The 20392-nt window shown below is 42.4% G+C and overlaps 3 protein-coding genes across 4 annotated transcripts; 1 reads left to right on the forward strand and 2 right to left on the reverse strand.

The window, feature by feature from the left end:
• Nucleotides 1–1518: 1518 nt before the first annotated feature.
• On the reverse strand, nt 1519–5756 carry stx6 (syntaxin 6). The gene is made up of 8 exons (XM_079350127.1): nt 5537–5756; nt 4577–4746; nt 4403–4497; nt 4204–4260; nt 3762–3890; nt 3550–3656; nt 3303–3397; nt 1519–3221 (listed from the first exon to the last, which is right to left on the reverse strand). Exons 1-8 carry the CDS (start codon nt 5569–5571, stop codon nt 3145–3147), a joined length of 765 nt encoding a protein of 254 aa, XP_079206253.1. The 5' UTR covers nt 5572–5756; the 3' UTR covers nt 1519–3144.
• A 648-nt stretch (nt 5757–6404) lies between these two features.
• LOC306827586 (ELAV-like protein 1) lies at nt 6405–10798 on the forward strand. 2 transcript variants are annotated; one of them, XM_079349506.1, is made up of 8 exons: nt 6405–6606; nt 7026–7076; nt 7259–7324; nt 7428–7596; nt 8970–9073; nt 9612–9764; nt 9855–10090; nt 10176–10798. In XM_079349506.1, the coding sequence occupies exons 2-8, from the start codon at nt 7041–7043 to the stop codon at nt 10492–10494; spliced, it is 1083 nt and encodes a 360-aa protein (XP_079205632.1). In that variant the 5' UTR covers nt 6405–6606; nt 7026–7040; the 3' UTR covers nt 10495–10798. The 2 variants fall into 2 exon arrangements, with proteins under 2 accessions (XP_079205632.1, XP_079205633.1); XM_079349507.1 differs by having other exon boundaries at nt 6406–6606; nt 9612–9765; nt 9865–10090.
• Nucleotides 10799–13362: 2564 nt separating this feature from the next.
• LOC306828443 (galactose-specific lectin nattectin-like) lies at nt 13363–15743 on the reverse strand. The gene is made up of 6 exons (XM_079350926.1): nt 15682–15743; nt 14845–14863; nt 14455–14546; nt 14195–14329; nt 13693–13804; nt 13363–13558 (listed from the first exon to the last, which is right to left on the reverse strand). The coding sequence occupies exons 3-6, from the start codon at nt 14536–14538 to the stop codon at nt 13473–13475; spliced, it is 417 nt and encodes a 138-aa protein (XP_079207052.1). The 5' UTR covers nt 14539–14546; nt 14845–14863; nt 15682–15743; the 3' UTR covers nt 13363–13472.
• Between the last annotated feature and the right edge of the window lie 4649 nt (nt 15744–20392).

Below are 20392 nucleotides of genomic sequence, written 5' to 3' on the forward strand. Positions count from 1 at the left end.
GTGATTCATTTGTGCTTCTTTGACTGCTCTGAGTTTTGGTGGTTGATGTGAGGCGGGTTAGGATCATGCAGATATACAGAGTGTGAAAAAGAGCGGTCATGCTAAAATAGTCACCTGGAAGTGAGAACAGGTCTTTAAATTCTCTCCCAGTTTGAACATCAGTCAGCTCCCTGTGGAGTAACGCAGCCCCTTCATCTATACGACGTGCTGTGTTCAACAAACAAGTCTGTTTGAGCTTCGCTTTTCAGACTTTTTAAAACCAGCTGGAATTCTTTATTCAGACAGCTTGAATCTCCTCTAACATGCACAAGATGAAACGGAGAGAAACTCTGGGCTTTTTGAAAAAAAAACAAAAAAAACCTGCTCCCGACCACGAGAGGTTCAAAGACTCGGTTACCATCAGGGTGGAGCCAGCAGTGGCCAGGCTCGGTCCAGCTAGGACTCTGATTGGCCACCCTAATATTCCTGAACTGTGATTGGCTGTTGAAAGATATCAGAAACGTTAGTCTCAGTTTTTCAGGAGGAGTTAGTGGTGGTTTGCTGAGGCGACACCCATAGAAGAGATGGAGGGTAAATACCCTGCAGATGTCAGTGACCCTGTTCAGCCACCCCAGTCAAAAAAGACTGACTACGCCACTGGTTACCATAGTAACAGACTATGAGCTTCTTCCTCAGGTTTGAGTAACCTCCCTTTCTGAAACGGAACAAAAAAAGTTCCCCCTCATTTCAGGGTGAACAGGCTCAGGGTTCGCACTTAACGGGGCCTCGTATTTGATGCAGTACCTGTTGTTAAAAAAAAAAAAATCTCTGCAGTATTTCTCTGTACAGTTATCGTGTTTTTTCATGATTGTCTACATTTTTTTGAATAAAATAAAATAATGAATCAAAGTATGATATTTCATGTTATTATTTTTTTTGTTTAGAAACCCTTTAATGTTTCACCTGCACAGAAAAAAACACATTCAGCCATTAAATCATTATAAAGGTCTTTTGGATTGAGGCCTGTCGCTATTAAAGGCAGGACTGGAGGCTCATCGGCAGCCGCCCCACCATGCAGGAAGTCTAATTTCCGAACAACAGGTTCAGAGCTGGAGCTGAGGCGGGTCTTGAGCCACTTAAAAAAACGTTTAATCGCGCCCACCTGTCGATCATGTCAGCGACGCGCTTCACCACGGATAACGCATATCGTTCATATAATCAAAATGGAGTCTTAAAAAAAAAGTGTTCCTATGACGACAAAAACAAATCCAACCCGTTTGCTTTTTTGAACCAGGTTGAAAACATGCTCATTTCTGCTTTTTTGAAAGGGTGTTTGTGTCTTCCTGTGCTCCTGCAGCCAGCCTCTAGTGGACACTTGAGGAACTGCATGATTTCGCACAACCACATTGGCTTTATTTTTTCAGCGCCTGACGTTGCTGCTTGATATCAGCAGCTGTGATGCTTTCTTCCTCAATCGAACCTCAACTTCTACAATCAACAAATCAAACCTATGATGTCAACATGAAACCAGACAACAACTCAATGGTAACAGTCGGTCTTTATTTTCTGAATCACTTTGTTGAAATGTATTTCAGCTGCAGACGTTCAAACTTCACTCAGAGAAAAAAACAAAATACACACGATAAAGACGGAGTAACAAAGTTTAAATTCAGTCATCGATCTGTTCTGATGGATTCATTTATGATGAGTCAACAAATACTTAGTGGTTATTATTAATGAGGTTACCATGACGATCAACAGTATTATTTTTAGGGCTTCATGATTGTCCTACTTATTAAAATGTAGATTCATTTAAACACAATAAATTCTAACAGAATTTTAATTTACAGAAACCTGCTGAAAAAATACTGAAAAGCTGAATTCTTTTTTTAGACGGTTAAAGTTTCAGTTTTTCACCTGTTATTCGGTTTTTATGATTTTAAATTTCATAAGCGCTTAGAACACGGGTTTTAGTTTGATAAACAAAAACAGGAAATAACCGCTGTGCGTACCGCTGTGGGACCACGTAATTGGCATATTGTCTCAAGCTCACCTGTCGCCTGAATTCAATGCATGTCATCCTAGAGCCGATTTCTGCCTCTAATACTGCACTTCCTGTCTAAGCTTCACAATAAAAGCCGTCCAGGAGTTTAGTGTACAGAGGCTTTTATTGTGAAGCAGCTGGAGTGTAGGAAGTCTGTGATTTAAAATTCCAATATATAGGAAAGATCAATTAATAGAATGATCCAAACTAAAACTAAATGTGACAGAAAATATGAGAAATAAAAACATTAAAATCAAAGACAAATTCAGTCGCTTAAAATCAACAAAACAAACTGTAAACAGGGAAACTTAGTGTCATATTGAGTTGTAGTTTCGTACGTCATGACTTTTTTTGACTTTTGACTTCTTGTTTTGATTCTGCTGCTGCTGTAACGCCTGAATTTCCCCATTGGGGATCAATAAAGTAATATCAATAAAGTAATATCCTATCCTATGTTGAGGTGTAGTGTTACACATTGTATCAAAATAGTGTTTTAGGTCATTTTAGTGAGAGTTGAATTAGAAATAAACAGGAAGTAGCATTCATGTTAAACTGGTTAAACTGGTGTTAATTGAATAACAATCAACGTTGGAGTGTAACTGGTTGTTTTAGTGGTTATTTCTCAGACAAACTGGAGAGTAACTGGTGATATGATGAGACTTTATGAACTACAGTTAACTGAACATCACTGGTTTTATTTTGGAATGGAGTTTTAGTGGTTATTTTATTGGACTGTAATTTGCATTAAACTGAAGCTTTAACTGGACTTTCACAGCTAATTTTATTGGACTCTAACTGGAGTTTTAATGGACTTTATGAACTGGGGTTCAACTCGAGGTCACTGGTTATTTTTGGAGTTTTACTGGTTATTTCAGCCCTTTAAAAACAAATAAGATAATAAACACAAATATATGTTTTAAAGCAAGAATGAAAAACAAAATAAATCCAGCACTTTCTGTTTGTTTGACCTCTGCCATTATTCTACCAATCATGGACACACATTGTGTGTTCCAGTGGAGTCCAGTCAAGTTCAGAAGAGTCTCGTAGAGTCCAGGAGAGTTCAGTAGATACAGCAATAAGACGAGATGTGTGCTGAGCGGGAGGTCGGGGGGGGGGGGGGATCAGAGGATGAAGAAGAGGAGGAGCACAACGAAGAGGATGGCGAGCAACACGCCGATAGCACACCACTGTCGTCGATCTGTGGAAATACATACATTAGGAACTGACGACTAATACGGCTGATAAGATTTATAAAACGTGGAAGTTCTTCCAACATTACCGCTGGTCATGTGAGACACTTTGGCCAGCTTCTTCATGACGTTGTCCAGTTTGGATTGAGTGTTGTCCATGTCATGAGAGAAGTCGTCCAACATCCTGCAAAGAGACACTCAACAGGTCAGACCAGAAAACAAACTCATGCTGATCACTCCTCTGGATGTGTTATTAAAATCATCTTCAGGAGTTCGTCATCATTTTGAATTTGTGGTTGAAGATCTTGGTAGCGTGTTCACAGTCCGACGTCTTACACAGATTGCTCGTCTAACTCCATGCCGATCCTCTCTGACATGTTCTTCAGGACTCCGATTGTTCCCGACACGAGCTCCAGCTGTTCATCCTGCTGCTCTGCGATCAGCTGACACGACACACATTATATATCAGATTCAATAAAACAGGAAAAAAATACCATTACAGCTTGGAGCTCTATGATTGGCTGTCGCAGGCTCAGGTGTTTCTCTACCTGCTGCTGCCCCTGCTGCTCCTCGATAAACTGAGAGTTGGCGGTCTGCAGCTGGCGGTCCAGTCGGCCGAATTTATCAGGACCAGGCTGCCAGATCGGACCCTGAGCGCCACGTTCTCCCAGCAGAGCCTGAACGTATCACACATCAACTGTCAGACAATTTGCAGCAAGGTTAAGGGACTTTCAGGAACTACATTTCCCAAGACCTCCCAAGATCAGCCACACATTTACATTGATTCAATTACTTAAATAAACCCTTTATAACTTTTAAGGACCTGCTGGTCTAGAAGGATCCTAGAAGGATTTGGGATTTAGGGTTCTTTCTCTGAGGAGATTTTGGTTGTAATTTATCTGAGAGGAAGTCAGCTGGTCGACAGGTGTGTGTGTGTGTGTGTGTGTGAACATCAGGTGTGTGTGTGTGTGTGCTTCAGATGTAGGTTACCTGTTTGTTCTTCCTGTCTTGAGCAGCAGCTGGAGTCGACATCTGCTCCTTCATTTCCTGTGAGAGAAACAGCCAATCAGATCGCTCAACTCTTCAGATACGGCTCAGCCAATCACTTTGAATGAAATGATCCAATAAGGGCTCAATAATAATCAGGAATCAATTTGTGTTTCTGAATAAAGTTGTGATTTAATCCTACCTTGACGGTCTGCCTGGTGCTCGTGATGAAGGCTTTCCTCTTCATCAGTTCAGGTGCGTCCAGGTTAAACTTCTTCGGGTTGGACTCCACGATGCGTTCACAAACAGTTAAGAAAAAAACGTGTTCTTGGAAACGTTCAAACTTCAACTCTGGTTAGATTTCTTTAAAGGATATTGATCGTCTCGTCCAGGTCCTCCAGGTCCCACTCGATGGACCGCAGACTGTTCCTCAGCTCATTGGTTGTCCAGTCCATTTCCTCCTTGGAGGCCCCGCCCCCCTCCTGCAAGAGCTCGCTCCATCTATGATGGAGGCTCTGTGCGGCGTTCACTGCCTTCAAGACTTCACTGGAAACAAAAACATCATAAATTCACCTCTGAAGTCAACACATATCACGTAAATCATATCACTTACAAATATTAAAGTTCTTATTTTTGTTAACATTTGTTTGGTTCTGACAGTATATAAGTAAATTAAGGAAGTAAATATGTTAATAGGTGAATATTCTCCCTTTCACAATAAGAGACTCACAAACATACGCAACCTTCAAAACACACCTCAAACAGTCTGTGACCTCTTTTAACATTTCCTCTGTTATTGTCTCATGTCACTTGTGTATTTGTATTTGTATGTGTCTTTCTCTGTAACCTGCTTATAGGGACAACAGATGAAAACTCGCATCTGGCATCTTTTACAGCTGTTCATTAATATACACTGTCCCTAACTAAGAAATCAATCAATAAAATAAACAAGTCACCTAACCCCTCAAACATCTCTCTGTTTGTGCGTGTGTGATTCATGTCTCGACAATACCAAACAATTAAAACATGTCATTAAAACATGTCGAAATAAACAGTTAAATAGTGCAGTAAATGTTGTTTATGTGTAGAGTCTTCTTCGTGTAGTCTGGCCCTCCACAGGTCGACCACCTGGGCCAAGTGAACTTTATGTCTTCATAACAGTTTTAATCTTTTATTATATGTTAGAGGAAACACCTGGTCTGCTATTTAACGTCAGATTAATCCGTTTACTATGATTGTTGATCCGCATTGTCTCTCTGTAAGCTTACATAAGCCCCCTCTGTTAGTTATCTTTTAGCAGCATCTGTTAGCATTAGCTCGGTTAGCATGAACTGACCCTTTAACGACGAAGAACGGATCTTCCATCGACATGTTTCCGGTTTATTTGTAACGCAGCTCCATCACAGAGAATCTGAGCTCCTGATCCGGTCAAATAGACTCCCGTTTGTTCTCTTTTTTCTTCCTCATATAACCCGGGGTAACTCCATCGGCCCGGCCGCCGCTTGATGCGCTTTGTTTACATGCAGAGCCGGAAACTACCCCGTGAAGTCATGCTGCGTTCAGGTGCTGTCGGACACGTCGGATAAAAACGAGTTTCCGAGTTGTATATAACGCACATGAACACTTGCTCCAGTCGGAACAACAAGTCGGAAACTCGGAAAAGAATTACATGTCTGACTTCCCGACTTTACGTCAGAATCGTCATCATATGGGGGCTGGGCAAAATGTGTTTTGTTAATGTTAACAGCGTTTTTATTAATTCAAATATCTCACGTCAACTTTTTTTTTTTGGCTCGAATATATCTTTGAAAAACTGTGAAACTCCCGAGCAGTACCTGAAATCAGCACATGTCCACGAAGTAACGTCTTGTTGTTTGTCTGTAACATACATAGACTTTAGATATCATGAAAATATTTTAAAGAGTTGTAAATAAAGTAATGATATTACGTTTTTACAACAAAAGAAACTCCACAAATACGAGATTGAAATTTTTATTCAACCCGGGAATCTTAACTGATGTAGTGTCTCTTTTAAAAGGCTGTAAGAAAAGAAATAAAACACATTCAACAGATTCCTACATCTCACGAATAGCTAAACTGCGGTGCCTTGCTCATGGGCCTCTGTACTCTATTAACTGTCAAAGTAACCTCCAGCACACGAGGTGGCGCCAATAATCCACACTTCGAATGTACGCAGATATACGAAGAAGATATCGCGACGCTACAATAAACGGGAGTTCGCTGTCTTTGTGTGGCGCGCGAGAGGAGAGGAGCTAACAGTTTACAGCTAATCCGCCTTTTTTTCCCCATAAAAAAAATTGTGAGCAAAGCTGACGTGTAAAAACCCGTCTGCGAAAAAACAACAGAGAGAGCCCGAGCCGTCCCCACCTGTCCGCCACCTGTACGGTAAGTCTATGACGTGTTAACGGCGTTAGCTCCCGCCGTTTGCCGCGATGCTAACATGTGGCTAACGTTAGCTAGTTGTTAGCTTAGCATCGACCCTTTTTCTTCTTCGTACCTGTTTACCTGTTCACCTGTGTACGCGCAGCAATTTATGACACGTGTGATCCGTAAACACGGAATAGACCGGTCCAGAACAGAATTTAGGTTGCATTAATTACAGATTAACCGCTTTAATCCATTAGCACGTAGCATAGCAACATCTACTAGCATAGCTTTAGCGGAGAAAACGGAACCTGGACCAGAACCAGACTCATGTATAACGGACAGAAACCTTGACCGGAACCATACTCATGTAGAACAGACTGAAACCTGGATTCAGAGGAGGAGACGTTTTAACAGCACACGTTTCTCTTTTTTTACAGACGCAGCGAGTCTCCATGACGCAACGACGAGGACACATCCGGTACCTGAAGGTAAGCTGATCCTGGACTCGAGCAGATCCTTGTGAATCCGGGACCCGGATTCGGGCCCCCGGGTGCATGTAGTTGCTGTGTACGTGATGTACACAGCAACTACGTGATGTACACAGCATTGTAGAATCACGTGCGTACATCAACTTGTTCAGAACCTTTGACATTGTGTGTGTGTGTTCCAGGTGTGTGAGGTGCAGTCGTCCCAGAATGATGTCGGGCCACATTCAGCCAAAGGAGGACCCGGAAAGGTGAAATAATCGTCTCTTAACTTATGAGGTTGTGCTCGTGTTGCATAGTGGGTGTGTCGTTTGTTGATGTCTTAACAGCTGATTGTGTGTGTGTGTGTTTTAGGAGCTGTACGATAACGGGTACAGTGAGCAGATGATGGAGGACGACGACTCCAGAACAAACCTTATTGTGAACTACCTGCCGCAGACCATGAGCCAGGACGAGCTGCGGAGCTTGTTCAGCAGCGTGGGCGACGTCGAGTCGGCCAAACTCATCCGCGACAAAGTGGCAGGTACGAGCACTGCAGTAATCTGTAATAATATTTAATAATAATACGACTAAACATTTAAACTACATAGTCATCCACGACACAGCGACAGATGGGAGTATTACAGGTATACTACATTAAGGGCCTGTGTCAATCTCTCATTCACGCTCCATTACACTGCAGTATTTGTGACCACCTGTAGAGAGGAGGGAGCGACACACACACACACGGTCAGGTACTTTGAAACTCTGCGTGCACTGATGCAGGTCAAATCTTTCCCGTTTAAATAAATTGATCCACTCCCATCGCTGGGAGTAAAAGATTTTGATCAGTCGTTCTCAGAAGTTAACAGAGAGACACAAACTTACTTAGATAAGGGGGCGGGGCAAGCAGCTGTGTTTTAATCAGCTGTGCGCTCAGATTGAAATAAGATGCTTCTCGTACATGTGATTAATCCCGATCATAAATCAAGATGCTTTTAATCGATCAGATCTGTCGATGGCACTGGCAGCACAGCCGTGGTCGCTCTAACGCTAGCAACGGCGAGCTCGTCCTTTTTGCAGGATTGTCTCTGTACTCTCTCTCCTGCTGCACTTTTTTCATTGTTTTTTTTTTTTTTAAGTGTCCTGTTTTTTGTTATTTTTCTAACAATAAGCTTTATTTTTTTAAGTCGCTCTGTTTTTCTTTAAAGGATGAATCTGTGATTTTTAACTGAATATATAAATATATTTTTTTTCCTCACTGTTGTAATGTTTTGTTATTTTTCACACCAGGATAATGACCTCAGTCTGACTGTTTCACAGATATCACTTTTGTTATCAGCTGTACGGGTCAATAATCACTTTTCTTTTCTACTTCTTTTTTTTTTTTAATACTAAACTAACAGAAACTTTTATTTATTTATGGTATGAAATGAAGAAGCTATTTTCTCCGTACCTGTGACAAACTGTTTTAAATATTTAAGTGGGATCTAATTGCACTTTTAAAGTGTTGATTTGTTTTCACGTTTTTTTTGTTTTTCAGGATTTGAAACTGTTTGTAAAGTTTGAATTAATGTTTGGAGAACTTTTTGTTCTGAACACATTAAGAAAACTGTCGACTGTAGTTACAGGTTTCAACTCTGCAATATTTCAAATTTATTGTTTTCTATATTAATTTATTGACCCTATACTCCATGAGTCAGTATTTAGAAACTCATTCGTGCTTAAAGATAAATAGTGGAGGTCTCACTTGGTTGGGTTTTCTTGGTCTGTTCAGAACAACTTTGTGACTTTTTAAACACTGGAGAATTTTCTGTGACTTATTGCCTGTATCAGTTTGTGAATCATCCGAATGTATAGCTTCTGTAACAGACAGTTTTGTTTTTTATTTTGTTGTTTTCCTTTGTGTTTCTCTAGGCCACAGTTTAGGTTACGGCTTTGTTAACTTTGTTAACCCTAATGATGCAGAGAGGGCTATCAGTACCCTCAATGGCCTGAGGCTACAGTCTAAAACTATCAAGGTAATGTGCAACAGGTGCTCTTTGATTTTCCTGTCTCAACTGATAGATGTGTTATGTTCCCTGGACAGTAGAGGGCGCTCTCTCTCTCTCTCCTGCAATCTGTCTGATGGATGAAGGTATTTTGAAAACTCTGCTGTCATGTTTCTTTTTTTTTTTTTTTTTTTTTCTGACTCGGTAATTATTCTCAGCCTGTTTTTTAACGTTGACACACGTCCACACCGAATCTGTGATTTACTTCAGTTCAGTGTGACGGTGTGACGCGCTTTTATTTTCTTAAATTTATGCTTTTTCTTTTTACGATTGTCGAATGCTCTGAGACTGTTTAGAGGCTTTTATTTTGTCTTTTTGTTGGTTTTATTTTGAAAAATGTGGAAACTTTTTTTATTTTTTACATTTGAAAATTTAATTATACTTCGAATGTCTGGATTTAATTTTAAACACTCTGTAATTTTATTTGATCCAGTATTGTTTAATTAATTTTGAACTGTATCTAGTTGTCATGGTTACCGACTGAGCACTTCCTGTTTCGCCCGTGCAGGTTTCGTTTGCACGGCCGAGCTCGGACACGATCAAAGACGCTAATCTGTACATCAGCGGGCTGCCGAGGAATCTGAGCCAGCAGGACCTGGAGGACATGTTCACTCGCTTTGGACACATCATCAACTCCAGAGTGCTGGTGGACCAGGCCTCAGGTACTGCACGCTCTTAGTAACCACCATCCTGCGCCCACTCCTCGCTGCCAGTCCTCAATTAACATTGTGTTACCCCTTTTGATCTTATTGACTCTGTAGGTCTGTCCAGGGGCGTGGCGTTCATCCGGTTCGATAAGAGGGCCGAGGCAGAAGAAGCCGTCAAGCACCTGAACGGCCACACCCCCCCTGGTAGCTCTGAGCCAATCACGGTCAAGTTTGCAGCAAACCCCAATCAGGCCAGGAATTCTCAGATGACGTCACAGGTGTATCATGGCCAACCACGTCGCTTCGGAGGACCCGTCCATCACCAGGCCCAGAGATTCAGGTAGGTTCCTCGCCGTTGAAACACGAGGGGGGGAAAAAAACGAATTATCAGACACTCACAAACCATACTTCCTGTTTTACTCCAGGTTTTCTCCAATGAGTGTGGATCACATGAGCGGAGGGGGCGGAGTCTCTGGGAGCTCGTCCGCCGGTTGGTGCATCTTCATCTATAACCTGGGTCAGGACGCAGACGAGGCCATCCTGTGGCAGATGTTCGGGCCGTTCGGCGCCGTCATCAACGTGAAAGTGATCCGAGACTTCAACACCAACAAGTGCAAGGGCTTCGGCTTCGTTACCATGACGAACTACGAGGAGGCCGCCATGGCGATCCACAGCCTGAACGGATACCGACTTGGAGACAAAGTCCTGCAGGTGTCCTTCAAGACCAGCAAGGGACACAAGTAAAACGGGGGAGGAGAGAGAGGGGGGGGAGGAGCTTAAGGATGAAGAGGAGGAGGAGTCTAAACTCTTTCTCGTATGGCGTCAGTCTGATCAGCTGATCTGGTCTGACAGTTATCAGCAGCTGCGTTTGTGATGTGACTTCCTGTTCTGTTCTGTTTTGTTTTTTTCTCCCAGCATGCTCTGCTTCTCTCAAACTGAAGCCATCTTTGGGTTAATTTCTTTTATTTCAGTTTGTATCTCGTTTTTAAATTGCAGCTACGTCGTGTTGTTGAACTGTTTATTCAGAAATAAATCTGTTCACAGAGAACGCCGCTGACTGTCCATCTTATTTTCTCTGCTCGTGTTTTGATTTTTAAAAAAGACTCAACCATAGAACCACAACTTCCTGAAACCATAAAAACTGCAGTTTGGAAACTCAGATGACAAAACAACAGAATCCTGATTCAGACGAGATCCAAACCGCTAAATCTTGAATAAAGTGTTGACGAGATAACGTTTAAATCTTGGATCATGGGTGATGAGCAGGATGCTTCCTGTTTCCCGTTCGCTTTCTGCACCGATCTCAGAAATGAAAACATTTCAAAATAAAAGAAACCTCTACAAAGAAATAACTTTCTGCGACAGCGACACCCTTCCTAACGCCATGTCGTCCATCCATCTTGAGTTTAGCACGACTTTTAATTTGACAGCTCTTCTGTCCCGCTGTCCAACACGTCTTTTCACGTAGCTCTGGCCAACAAATTACCAAGAGAGTCCGCGGCTTGAACGTCTCTTCCGGTCTGTGTAATCGTTAAGTGGAAAGATTTTCTAATTACATTTCTTAAACGAGATAAAGAGAGGGTTTGGATAAGAGGCCTTAGAGGAGTCGGGGGGTGAAGTTGTATTAATTACTCTTTACCTGGAGGAGAAATCAGAGGCAATAAGTCCTGCAACACTGTAATCTTCTTCATGGAATAAAGCAGGAGAGTCTCCACTGGGCAGATTTAGCTCGTGTCTGGCAAACTGCCCGGATCAACCAGAGCAGCTCAGGCTTTCTCGGTCTGATCTGCATGAAATTAAGTTCTTAAACGGTCTAATTAAGCGTGGAAATAGCAGCTCATTCATCCCCGTGTTGTCAGTCTGTCCACGTCACAGATCTCTTTAAATGTCCTCGAGTCCCAGATCATCGCGATCAAACCAGCAGCAGCAGAAACAGCGGGAGGACGTTTCCTCAAAGGCCCGTGTGGTGTTTGTGTGCATGACGGCTGCTCAATCATTTTAACAACCGCCCAGGGAAGCAGGAGCACAAAGACTCACCATGAACTTATTCATTCTTTTATGCACAAATCCCTTTTCTTAGAACAAACGTGCTTTGATGATCACATCAACAGTTTAGCAGCATAAAGACAAAATCTCCTTAATCAATAAATGACACGGTGTGCATTAAACAAGCTGAAGTCACGCAGCTTCAGCCAACCAAGGAAGAGCTGAAGCTGCCGATGTGCACGCTTCCATAAAAGTCTCTCTTTACAAGTGGAGATGAGAACACAGAGGTTAAATGCGTCAATCAATCAATATATGTCGAGCGCCAATTCACATCAAGCGTTACCTCGAGACTCTTTACAAAAAGAGCAGATGGGATAATACGCAGGAAGGATTTTTTTTCCCCATGTTCCTGTCGTCCACGCTTCCTCTCCGCTGAGGTGGAGGTCGGAGCGGGCCGTGCGTGAACGAGGACGGCGGTGGGGACGACACAGTCCGATGGTGGAGGCTGAGGCAGCTCCGTGACCTCCTTCAGGAAGTAACCGACCCAAATGACTGCGACCCTGATTCAGCCTGGATTAACATTTGTGTTTGCTGCAATATGATAATTTACCCTGATTATGTTGCTTTACAAATTACACACACGGTTGATTCTTGCATGAAAAAAAAAAACACGCTTCCTATGTCGTGCTAAACCTGTGAGAATAGTTTCATCTTGTCAGAGAAAAGACACGTTAATGGGCCCTTCTCTGCCTCGTTAACCTTCACCTGGACGCAAATGAAATGTTGGATTACTTAATGAGGTCTGGACGTGGCGGGCGCTACATCTCCAGTCCGTCTTCAGGGCGAGACACATTGATCAGAGCGTCACGTCCAGGATGTCCAGCAGTCCTGCTGCTCTCCATCCCATCCATCACCACTGCTTCCTCTGGCCCAGCTGGCAGTGCCATTTAACACTTTAACAAATGCCTCCTGCTCCACTTACTTGAACTGGACGTTTGTGAAAAGTACAATGTCCTTGAAGAGTGTGATGGACATTTTTAGGTTACCTTTTATAGCGAAGGGCTTGTTTAGTTTTTGCAGTTTAACCAAGCAAAGACAAACACTTTCTTTAATATAATACAGAGCACATTGTGTCCTGCTGCTGCTGTGGTGCAAATTTCATAGAGTTCAGCAAAAAGGTCTCGGCTATATCTATAATAATAAACCTTTCTCCCACTGTGGATTCAAACTTTCAATTGGTTTAAATTGTAAGTGGACTTGAGCTTGTATATTTCTTTTTTGGTCGTCTGACGACTCAAAGCTCTTTTACACCGCAGGCCACGCCTCCACATTCACACACTGATGGTAGAGGCTGCTGCAGAGTAAAGAGTCCATCAGTGTTAACTCATCCATTCATACACACTCATGTAAAGCAGCAGGAGCCACTTGGGGTTTAGTGTCTTGCCCACATTGGACGAGTCGGGGGCCAACTGAGCCACAGCCTGATCAGTCCTGCACGGCTTTCTAAATGTAGGTTCGAGTCCTTGCTGGTCACTGTGTCAGTCATATGTCGCTTTTTTTTTACCAACCTGAACCCAACGAAATCTGGAACTACGAATTTCACAAGAAGGCTCAAAATTATTGCTGATTAGATTTGGTTTATTGATACCGTCAGTTAATCATCATGTCAATAAATCTTTAACAATCTCGACAGTGAAGTGACCTCTAAGATGAGTCGCGGTAGATGCTGGACTTTCTCACGACACGTTCACCTTTTCCTTGTTCCTTCCACAAATGAAGGATCTGTTGTTGGTACATTTCCAGTCGTTGGCCCAGTCTTTCTCTGCAGGTGGACGAACACACAACACAAAGCTTTCAGACCTTCTCATGGTTAGAGGAAAACACAACCAGCGAGTGTTGATGTACATTTCAAAACATGAAAACAAACTAAAGATGAAGCCGTTATTGGATACACACTTTTCCAGTTCAGCTCCATGCAGTGTTCGCCCTCGCCAAAGTTGTTTGGCTCCTTCGGGCCCCAGTATTGGAACTGAAAAGGTGAGCCGTCAGACCACCTCCAACAACCCTCCTGAAAGAAAGTGAAACAGCCCGTGAGCGGATTTCTCAAACATTTCATAACTTCATTTATTCCGTCATATGTGACATGTTTCATCGTCCGACTTTTCTCCTTTTGGATTTTTGTTGGATTTACTTTGACCTAAAAGAGTTTGGCTCCATTGTTAAAAGAACCCTCTAAATGGATCTGGACCTGGTCCTCATCTGATCCACCCCCTGGACCCCCTCTGGACCTGCTCCGCTGGTCTCTGGGTGACCCCTCTGACCTGCTCTTCATGTTTTTGTCTCTTGGCCCCCCTCCCTGAACTGCTCTGCCCTAAGACTCTTTGTGGATTGTCTTAAGATTAGACAAATAAAGATCAATGATTGGTTCATTAAACGTAACCAGGATGTTTCCACTTACCTTGACTGCATCATATCCGCCCACCCAAGTTTGTTTATCAATGCCTGTCGAATTTTTCACCAGATTTCTGAGGGCATCGTAATCCTCTTTGCTGTGGATGGAAGCCAGATTTGCTCCTTGTGCGATGCAGCTGTCCTACAAGGAAACAAGGAAAGAAGGAAAGAAGGAAACAAGGAAAGAAGGAAAGGAGCCAGTGTAGGAGTCAGGAAAATGAACGCAGCCTGCAGTAATAATAACAACACGATTATCATTGATAGTACCTCAGAATCAGACCAGTCCTTCTCCTGGTAGATGAACATAAAACAACGAGAGTTCAGCTCAATCCAACCGTCAGGGCAGGCCATGCAGCAATCTACCACAAAGCAAATCAAATCTGTCATGTCAGAGGTCACGACAGGATGTCAGTCGGGGCCTCTGATCACCATTATGTCTGCATGGGAGCCTGGTGCCCATGGTGCACATTTTGAGCCACTGTTGCTGTTTACAGTTCGTCTGACCACGTGGGCCCCCTTAGTGAGGCGTGATCATGACGCGTGGAGTCAGAGCGAACAGGCAGCAAGAGCCCGAACTAATCAGAGAAATGTCAACTTGGGGACAAATGTTGATGACGGTTGTGTTATTTGGGGTTTAAAGAATAAAGAAGCACCAACCTTTTTTGTAACAATTCGCCTGTGAATGTCAAGAAAAACATGATTATTAACTGTGAAGTGAATTAGAAATAACAGTTTGATGAGTAACTATGAGAACAAAGCAGGACTTTTGAGACGATCATCCTGTTTAGAAAAACACAATTAATAATCTTGGAAGCTTTTACTCTTTACTCAACCGTCTACTCTTTGCTGCTCCGTCTGCAAGTCACATTTGCATTCCTCCTCCTCCACCCCAGCTCACATGTTTACACTGTTCTGACTCTATCAATGTCATGCTGTCGTCACTGAAGCTCTTTGTTGTGTTTGCTGCAAATCTCCGAACCTTAAGCTTTCCTTGTGTGCACGGGAAGGGCAGAAGTGTGTGTTTCCACCTAATGCTTTCTACGTAAGGAGGAGGAAGGGTCGGGAGATCCCAGGACAGCTCCATACCAAATGAAAATAATTGTAATACAAATTGGTCCTGACTGAAGTAGTTTTTAATCAGGTATGGACGGTATCCATAAAGTCCTGTTACTCAGGACTTAGATTATAGCGTGGACTTTGTAGTATTTTCAAAGTAAAAGCCATCGAGGGCTTCATGCATTCCAAACCTCAGCAGTGGATAAAACTAATAGTGTTTTATATGTGAATGTATAAGTTTAGAAATATGTATTTTCTATATTTTTCTATCTTGTACATTCAATAATCCTTTAAAAAAAAAAAGTTACTATTTTACTTTTACCTGGTGACTTCAATATTTTAAGTTCAAATAACTGTTTTTTATTCTTGACATTGTATTTTATGGCCTTGCGGAAAAATCTGTTTAAGTATGTGATGAATACAAATCTTGAAGCTTACGTCTGCTCCCAACCACAGTCCGCAGCTCAAGCCAAGGATCACGAAGAGATGAAACTCGGACTCCATCTGTGTGAAGATCAGATGTGGGTCATTACAACACGACAGTATCTACAACACCTTCACGAAGCCGCTGAAAACATCATTATTCAGACACAATCTTTGGCTGTTACTGCTTCTGTTGTCTTATTTATTCTGCTTTTGTTTGTCAGCCCGTTTTGTTGGTTAAGGAGGGGGCTAACGCTAACGCTAACATCTGTGGGACTACGTCGACCTCACAGATAGTTGTTTTTACTTCTGTTAAATTGCAATAATGCGATCAGATATCCTCGCAAGCACACGGTCCTTCTCACCCTGTCACCCTGACACGTTGACACCTCGATGGTTTAACGCCTCGTTAAACCATCGAGGTGTCAACGTGTCTCTCCCGGGTGAACACGACTAAATATAAACTTCAAACTTCACGTGTTCTGTTTCCTATTCGATAAAGACGATGCAGAGGTGGAAGCTAAGATTCAAAGCCTTACCTTGTCGTTGTCAGATGAGGCATGCAATAACATCTTGAAGGAGAGCCACTCTTTATATATCTTTTTTTATTGTTTGATTAATAGAAGAAAAAAAAAGTATTGCGGTATTGCAATTAGTTCTGATGGCAAAGTGCCAGAGCCTTGAGTAAATGTTGACCTGTTCCTCAAAAATATTTGCCAAGATGCGGCGTGTGGAGAGGATGATGTGCAGCAGGTGAGTGAACTAAAAACAGGATATCCTCCAGACATGTTGGAAGTGTTTAACAGGAGAAACAGAAATCAGGAGCAACATTTAGCTTCTGATGAGTTTTCATGCCAACTTTGTCGATGAATTAAAGGAAGTTGATGCACTCAAAGTCTCTTTTTTAGGAGATAAAACTGTGACAGAGATGTTGGTGGAAAACTGAGAAAGACTTCTATTCACAGCCCAGATTTATGCAAGTCTATAAAATGACTCTGCCTTTACTTGGGACAGGCGTCAATAAAATATATTTTATTTAAACAAAAAGTTGTGAACATCAAGGGATGGGAAAACAAACACTGGGCTTTCACACATGCAGAAAAGTCCTGTAAAAACGCTGCATATTCTCTGGAGAATTCACCTCGAGCCAATGAGAGGGACGTGCACGGCTGTGTTTTCTGTTCGTCTCCACTCTTTTGATGATGTCATTCTGTTAAAGGGATACTTCACCCATTTACATGAAGCTGTGTATCATCAGAAACATGGTAGTAGTGTTGAATGGTCGTGAATCCAGCCCTCATTTTGCCCTGAGACGAGAAAAATATGTTTTTCTTTGCCTGGAAGTTTTCTTCATGTGATGCAAAATGACGCTTTTTCATGCAGGCATCTCAGCGTCCGCCTCGTCCATAGTTACATTAAAACTAGCTGCTGATGAAGCTGCCGTAGGTCAGAGCATATTGCAGATAATTTTTTGTAAATTAACACTTTACATTGTCTGATAATGGCTGTAGAATAAGTACTTTTTTTTTTGTTCTTCAACACAAAAGGAGGAGAAAGCTAGCTGTTTTTAGCATAGCTATTTAACGGCGTCATGCTAACGTAACATAAGGGAGTCGCGTTCTCTCACTCTGCTTTGAACATCTTTATGTGTATGAATGAATGAAAACCACAATGCGTCTATCACACCTTACAGGTTCATAACAATAAGCCAGACGACTATCATAAGTATAGGAAGACAGATTTTGTTCCTTTTCATTGATGGGAGAGACACTCGGGGACACAGATAGGAGTGACACTCGGGGACACGGATAGGAGTGACACTCGGGGACACTTAGGAGTGACACTCGGGGACACTTAGGAGTGACACTCGGGGACACAGATAGGAGTGACACTCGGGGACACTTAGGAGTGACACTCGGGGACACAGATAGGAGTGACACTCGGGGACACAGATAGGAGTGACACTCGGGGACACTTATAGGAGTGACACTCGGGGACACAGATAGGAGTGACACTCGGGGACACTTATAGGAGTGACACTCGGGGACACAGATAGGAGTGACACTCGGGGACACTTATAGGAGTGACACTCGGGGACACAGATAGGAGTGACACTCGGGGACACAGATAGGAGTGACACTCGGGGACACTTATAGGAGTGACACTCGGGGACACAGATAGGAGACCCTTCGCTTTGTTCCATTTCTGAATTTCCTTCAAAAAAACTCTTGACTGGTGTCGTTCACCTGCAATATGCTCCGTAAACTTTACTTAGATTTTTTTCATCTTTCACAGCAACGACATGACAATATAACGGATAAAGAAAAGTCAGCGAGCGTCAGCTGTTTTGCTGTGTGATAAAACTTCTTCCACATTGCATTTAATCCTCATTTTGTGTTTCGAGCACTATTCATTTATATTGAAACTCTGACTCACACTTTGCACATCTTACTTGTTTGTTGTTCACACTGTGGTTGTCTGAGTGCACTTTAAAGTGTGTGCTCTTCAAGGTGAAGCTTTTCCTGTATTTGTTGTTTGTATAATGATGATAAAGGCGTTCTTATTTATTTTGCTTGCGAGCCGTTTTGACCTGATGATGCTCGTTGACAGACGAAAATTTATTATCCAAGACATTAAAGTTAATCCCCTGGTGACGGACGACTGAACACCATGTACAGCTCACTCAGAGCGGACACACACACGACTCCTAATCATCTAACTTTGAAGGATATCAGCGTGCACTGCACAGACACACTCAGTTTGTGAAACACTTTTTTTTTATTTTTTAAATGTGACAGAAAGTACTCCAAAAAAAAGATGAGAATTGCTAAATCTCTAAAAAAAAACATGATTCAGACGTGATCTTGGAGAGAAGACATTTGAAATGGATCTCTGGAGAGAGTCAGCTAAATACAGATTTACAATTCAAACAGTCATAAAACAATAAACCAATACACGAAGAGCAAATACTCCAAGTGCAATTACAGTTCTCATAAAAGTGGAAAAACACCATTTGGTAGGTCAGTTGAGAATCACATAGTAAAATCTAAGATAACCACTCCAGTCACTGCACATGTTGCACTCTTTATAAAATGCTGTGGTGTGAGGTTTGCCGGCCCTCAGGGGCCCGAGAGCCCACGCAGCCTTGACAATCAGCACACCTAGACACACAGGTGAGGAAAAGCTGCACAGTGCTTCCTTATAATCTTGATTTACACTTTCCAAAACAGGGTTAGAATGAAAATAAAATAGAGAAATGTGAGAAAGACAGTGATGAATAATAAGAAGCAAAGCCGTGAAATTTTAGAGCAGAAGTTCCACAAATGACGAGGAAATTTAAAACCAGCAAAAGATCAAACATTCAAATGAAGGGAATAAAACCATAAAAAAAAGAGATAAGAGGTGATCAACGATACGAGGATACCGCCTTAATGTCGTCTAAGGATTTACAATACGCCCAAACAACAAATCCAACAAATTCAAGTTTATAAAACTGTTCTTCTGATTGAGATTTAAAAGTGGACAAAGACTTTGCCAGCTCGATTCGCCTTCGAGGAGGCTGATCCGGAGGGTGGGGGGAATCCAGAGCACGCTTTATAAGTCAATGATAAAGTCTTAAAGTCAACTCTGAAATGTGTTGAAGTTAAAGCAGGAGTGATGTGGTCTCCACTTGTTGATTTAAATGTGCACACGGAAAGTTACAGTTCAATCAGAAGGAAATTAAAACAATAGAACAGAAACAGAAGCATTGGGACTCCCTGCATGTTACGACTCAGAGACAGAATAACGAACAATGATTTATTAAACAACGAGTGACAACGGTGAATAAATGTACTACATGAAATATAAGTGACACGGATGTGTTGCATGAATCTAAGGTGACTCGAAAGTGATTCCAAAACACGCGTGTAGTTGAGCCAGATGTAGACGAACGAGACGACGGGGAAAACACGAGGTTGCAGGACGTGCAGGACTGGGAAACTAGCGAGAGGTCAAAAACACGACAAGGAAAAAAACGATCATTCACAGAGTCAATAGAAAACTGGTATTGACACGGAGAGTACAAACCCATGAGGGAAGAACAATAATCTGGCACCGGCAACATGGAAGGAGCCGGCTTAAATAATGAGCTGATTGAGGTGCAAACACCTGTGAGCCAACCTGAAACCAATGATCAATTAAGTTGTAGAGGGAAACACAGAGGGAGCAGACAGACAGGGGGAAAACAAAACAAACACACGTGGGAAAGCACACAGAAACCCCAAACATGACACTGCACAACCTTTTAAAAAACACCCACAGACAAGAATCAGATTAAAATGATGAACGTCACAGGTCGGGCTCAGCACCTGATCAAACATGGACCCTATGACACCGTCCTCGAGCCACGTGAGGACGCCGCGGTGTCAGCTCATCACGGAGACGAATCCTCTGCCTGTCTAACCTTTACCCAAGGCTGTGGCCAAAAGATGACAGATGATTGCAGAATCAATATTTTCCCTGGATCACTTTATATAATGCAAAACTCTCAATTCAGCGATCTGCCGAAAGGTATATAAAGAGCGGCGTCCCTCGGAGAGAGAAAACCAGTTGAGTCTCATCGGATCATCGCGACAAGGTAGAGTCTCGCCTTCTTATTTATTCACCGTTTGAAGAAGTGTAGATTCGACAGGTTGAATGTGTTCACCCTCTCTCTCTCTCTGATCAAACTTTTAAAGGATGAAAA

Source organism: Symphodus melops (genome assembly GCF_947650265.1).
Source record: "Symphodus melops genome assembly, chromosome: 8".
Taxonomy (NCBI): domain Eukaryota; kingdom Metazoa; phylum Chordata; class Actinopteri; order Labriformes; family Labridae; genus Symphodus; species Symphodus melops.

Coding starts and splice junctions, on each gene's coding strand:
- stx6 (XM_079350127.1), bottom strand. CDS start 5,571: ATGTCGATGGAAGATCCGTTCTTCGTCGTTAAAGG. Junction 4,747..5,536: donor CCGTTCTTCGTCGTTAAAGG/GTCAGTTCATGC, acceptor TTTTGTTTCCAG/TGAAGTCTTGAAGGCAGTGA. Junction 3,222..3,302: donor AGTGTCTCACATGACCAGCG/GTAATGTTGGAA, acceptor GTATTTCCACAG/ATCGACGACAGTGGTGTGCT.
- LOC306827586 (XM_079349506.1), top strand. CDS start 7,041: ATGACGCAACGACGAGGACACATCCGGTACCTGAAG. Junction 7,077..7,258: donor GACACATCCGGTACCTGAAG/GTAAGCTGATCC, acceptor TGTGTGTTCCAG/GTGTGTGAGGTGCAGTCGTC. Junction 10,091..10,175: donor CACCAGGCCCAGAGATTCAG/GTAGGTTCCTCG, acceptor GTTTTACTCCAG/GTTTTCTCCAATGAGTGTGG.
- LOC306828443 (XM_079350926.1), bottom strand. CDS start 14,538: ATGGCCTGCCCTGACGGTTGGATTGAGCTGAACTCTCGTTGTTTTATG. Junction 14,330..14,454: donor AGGACTGGTCTGATTCTGAG/GTACTATCAATG, acceptor GTTTCCTTGTAG/GACAGCTGCATCGCACAAGG. Junction 13,805..14,194: donor GCGGATATGATGCAGTCAAG/GTAAGTGGAAAC, acceptor ACTTTCTTTCAG/GAGGGTTGTTGGAGGTGGTC.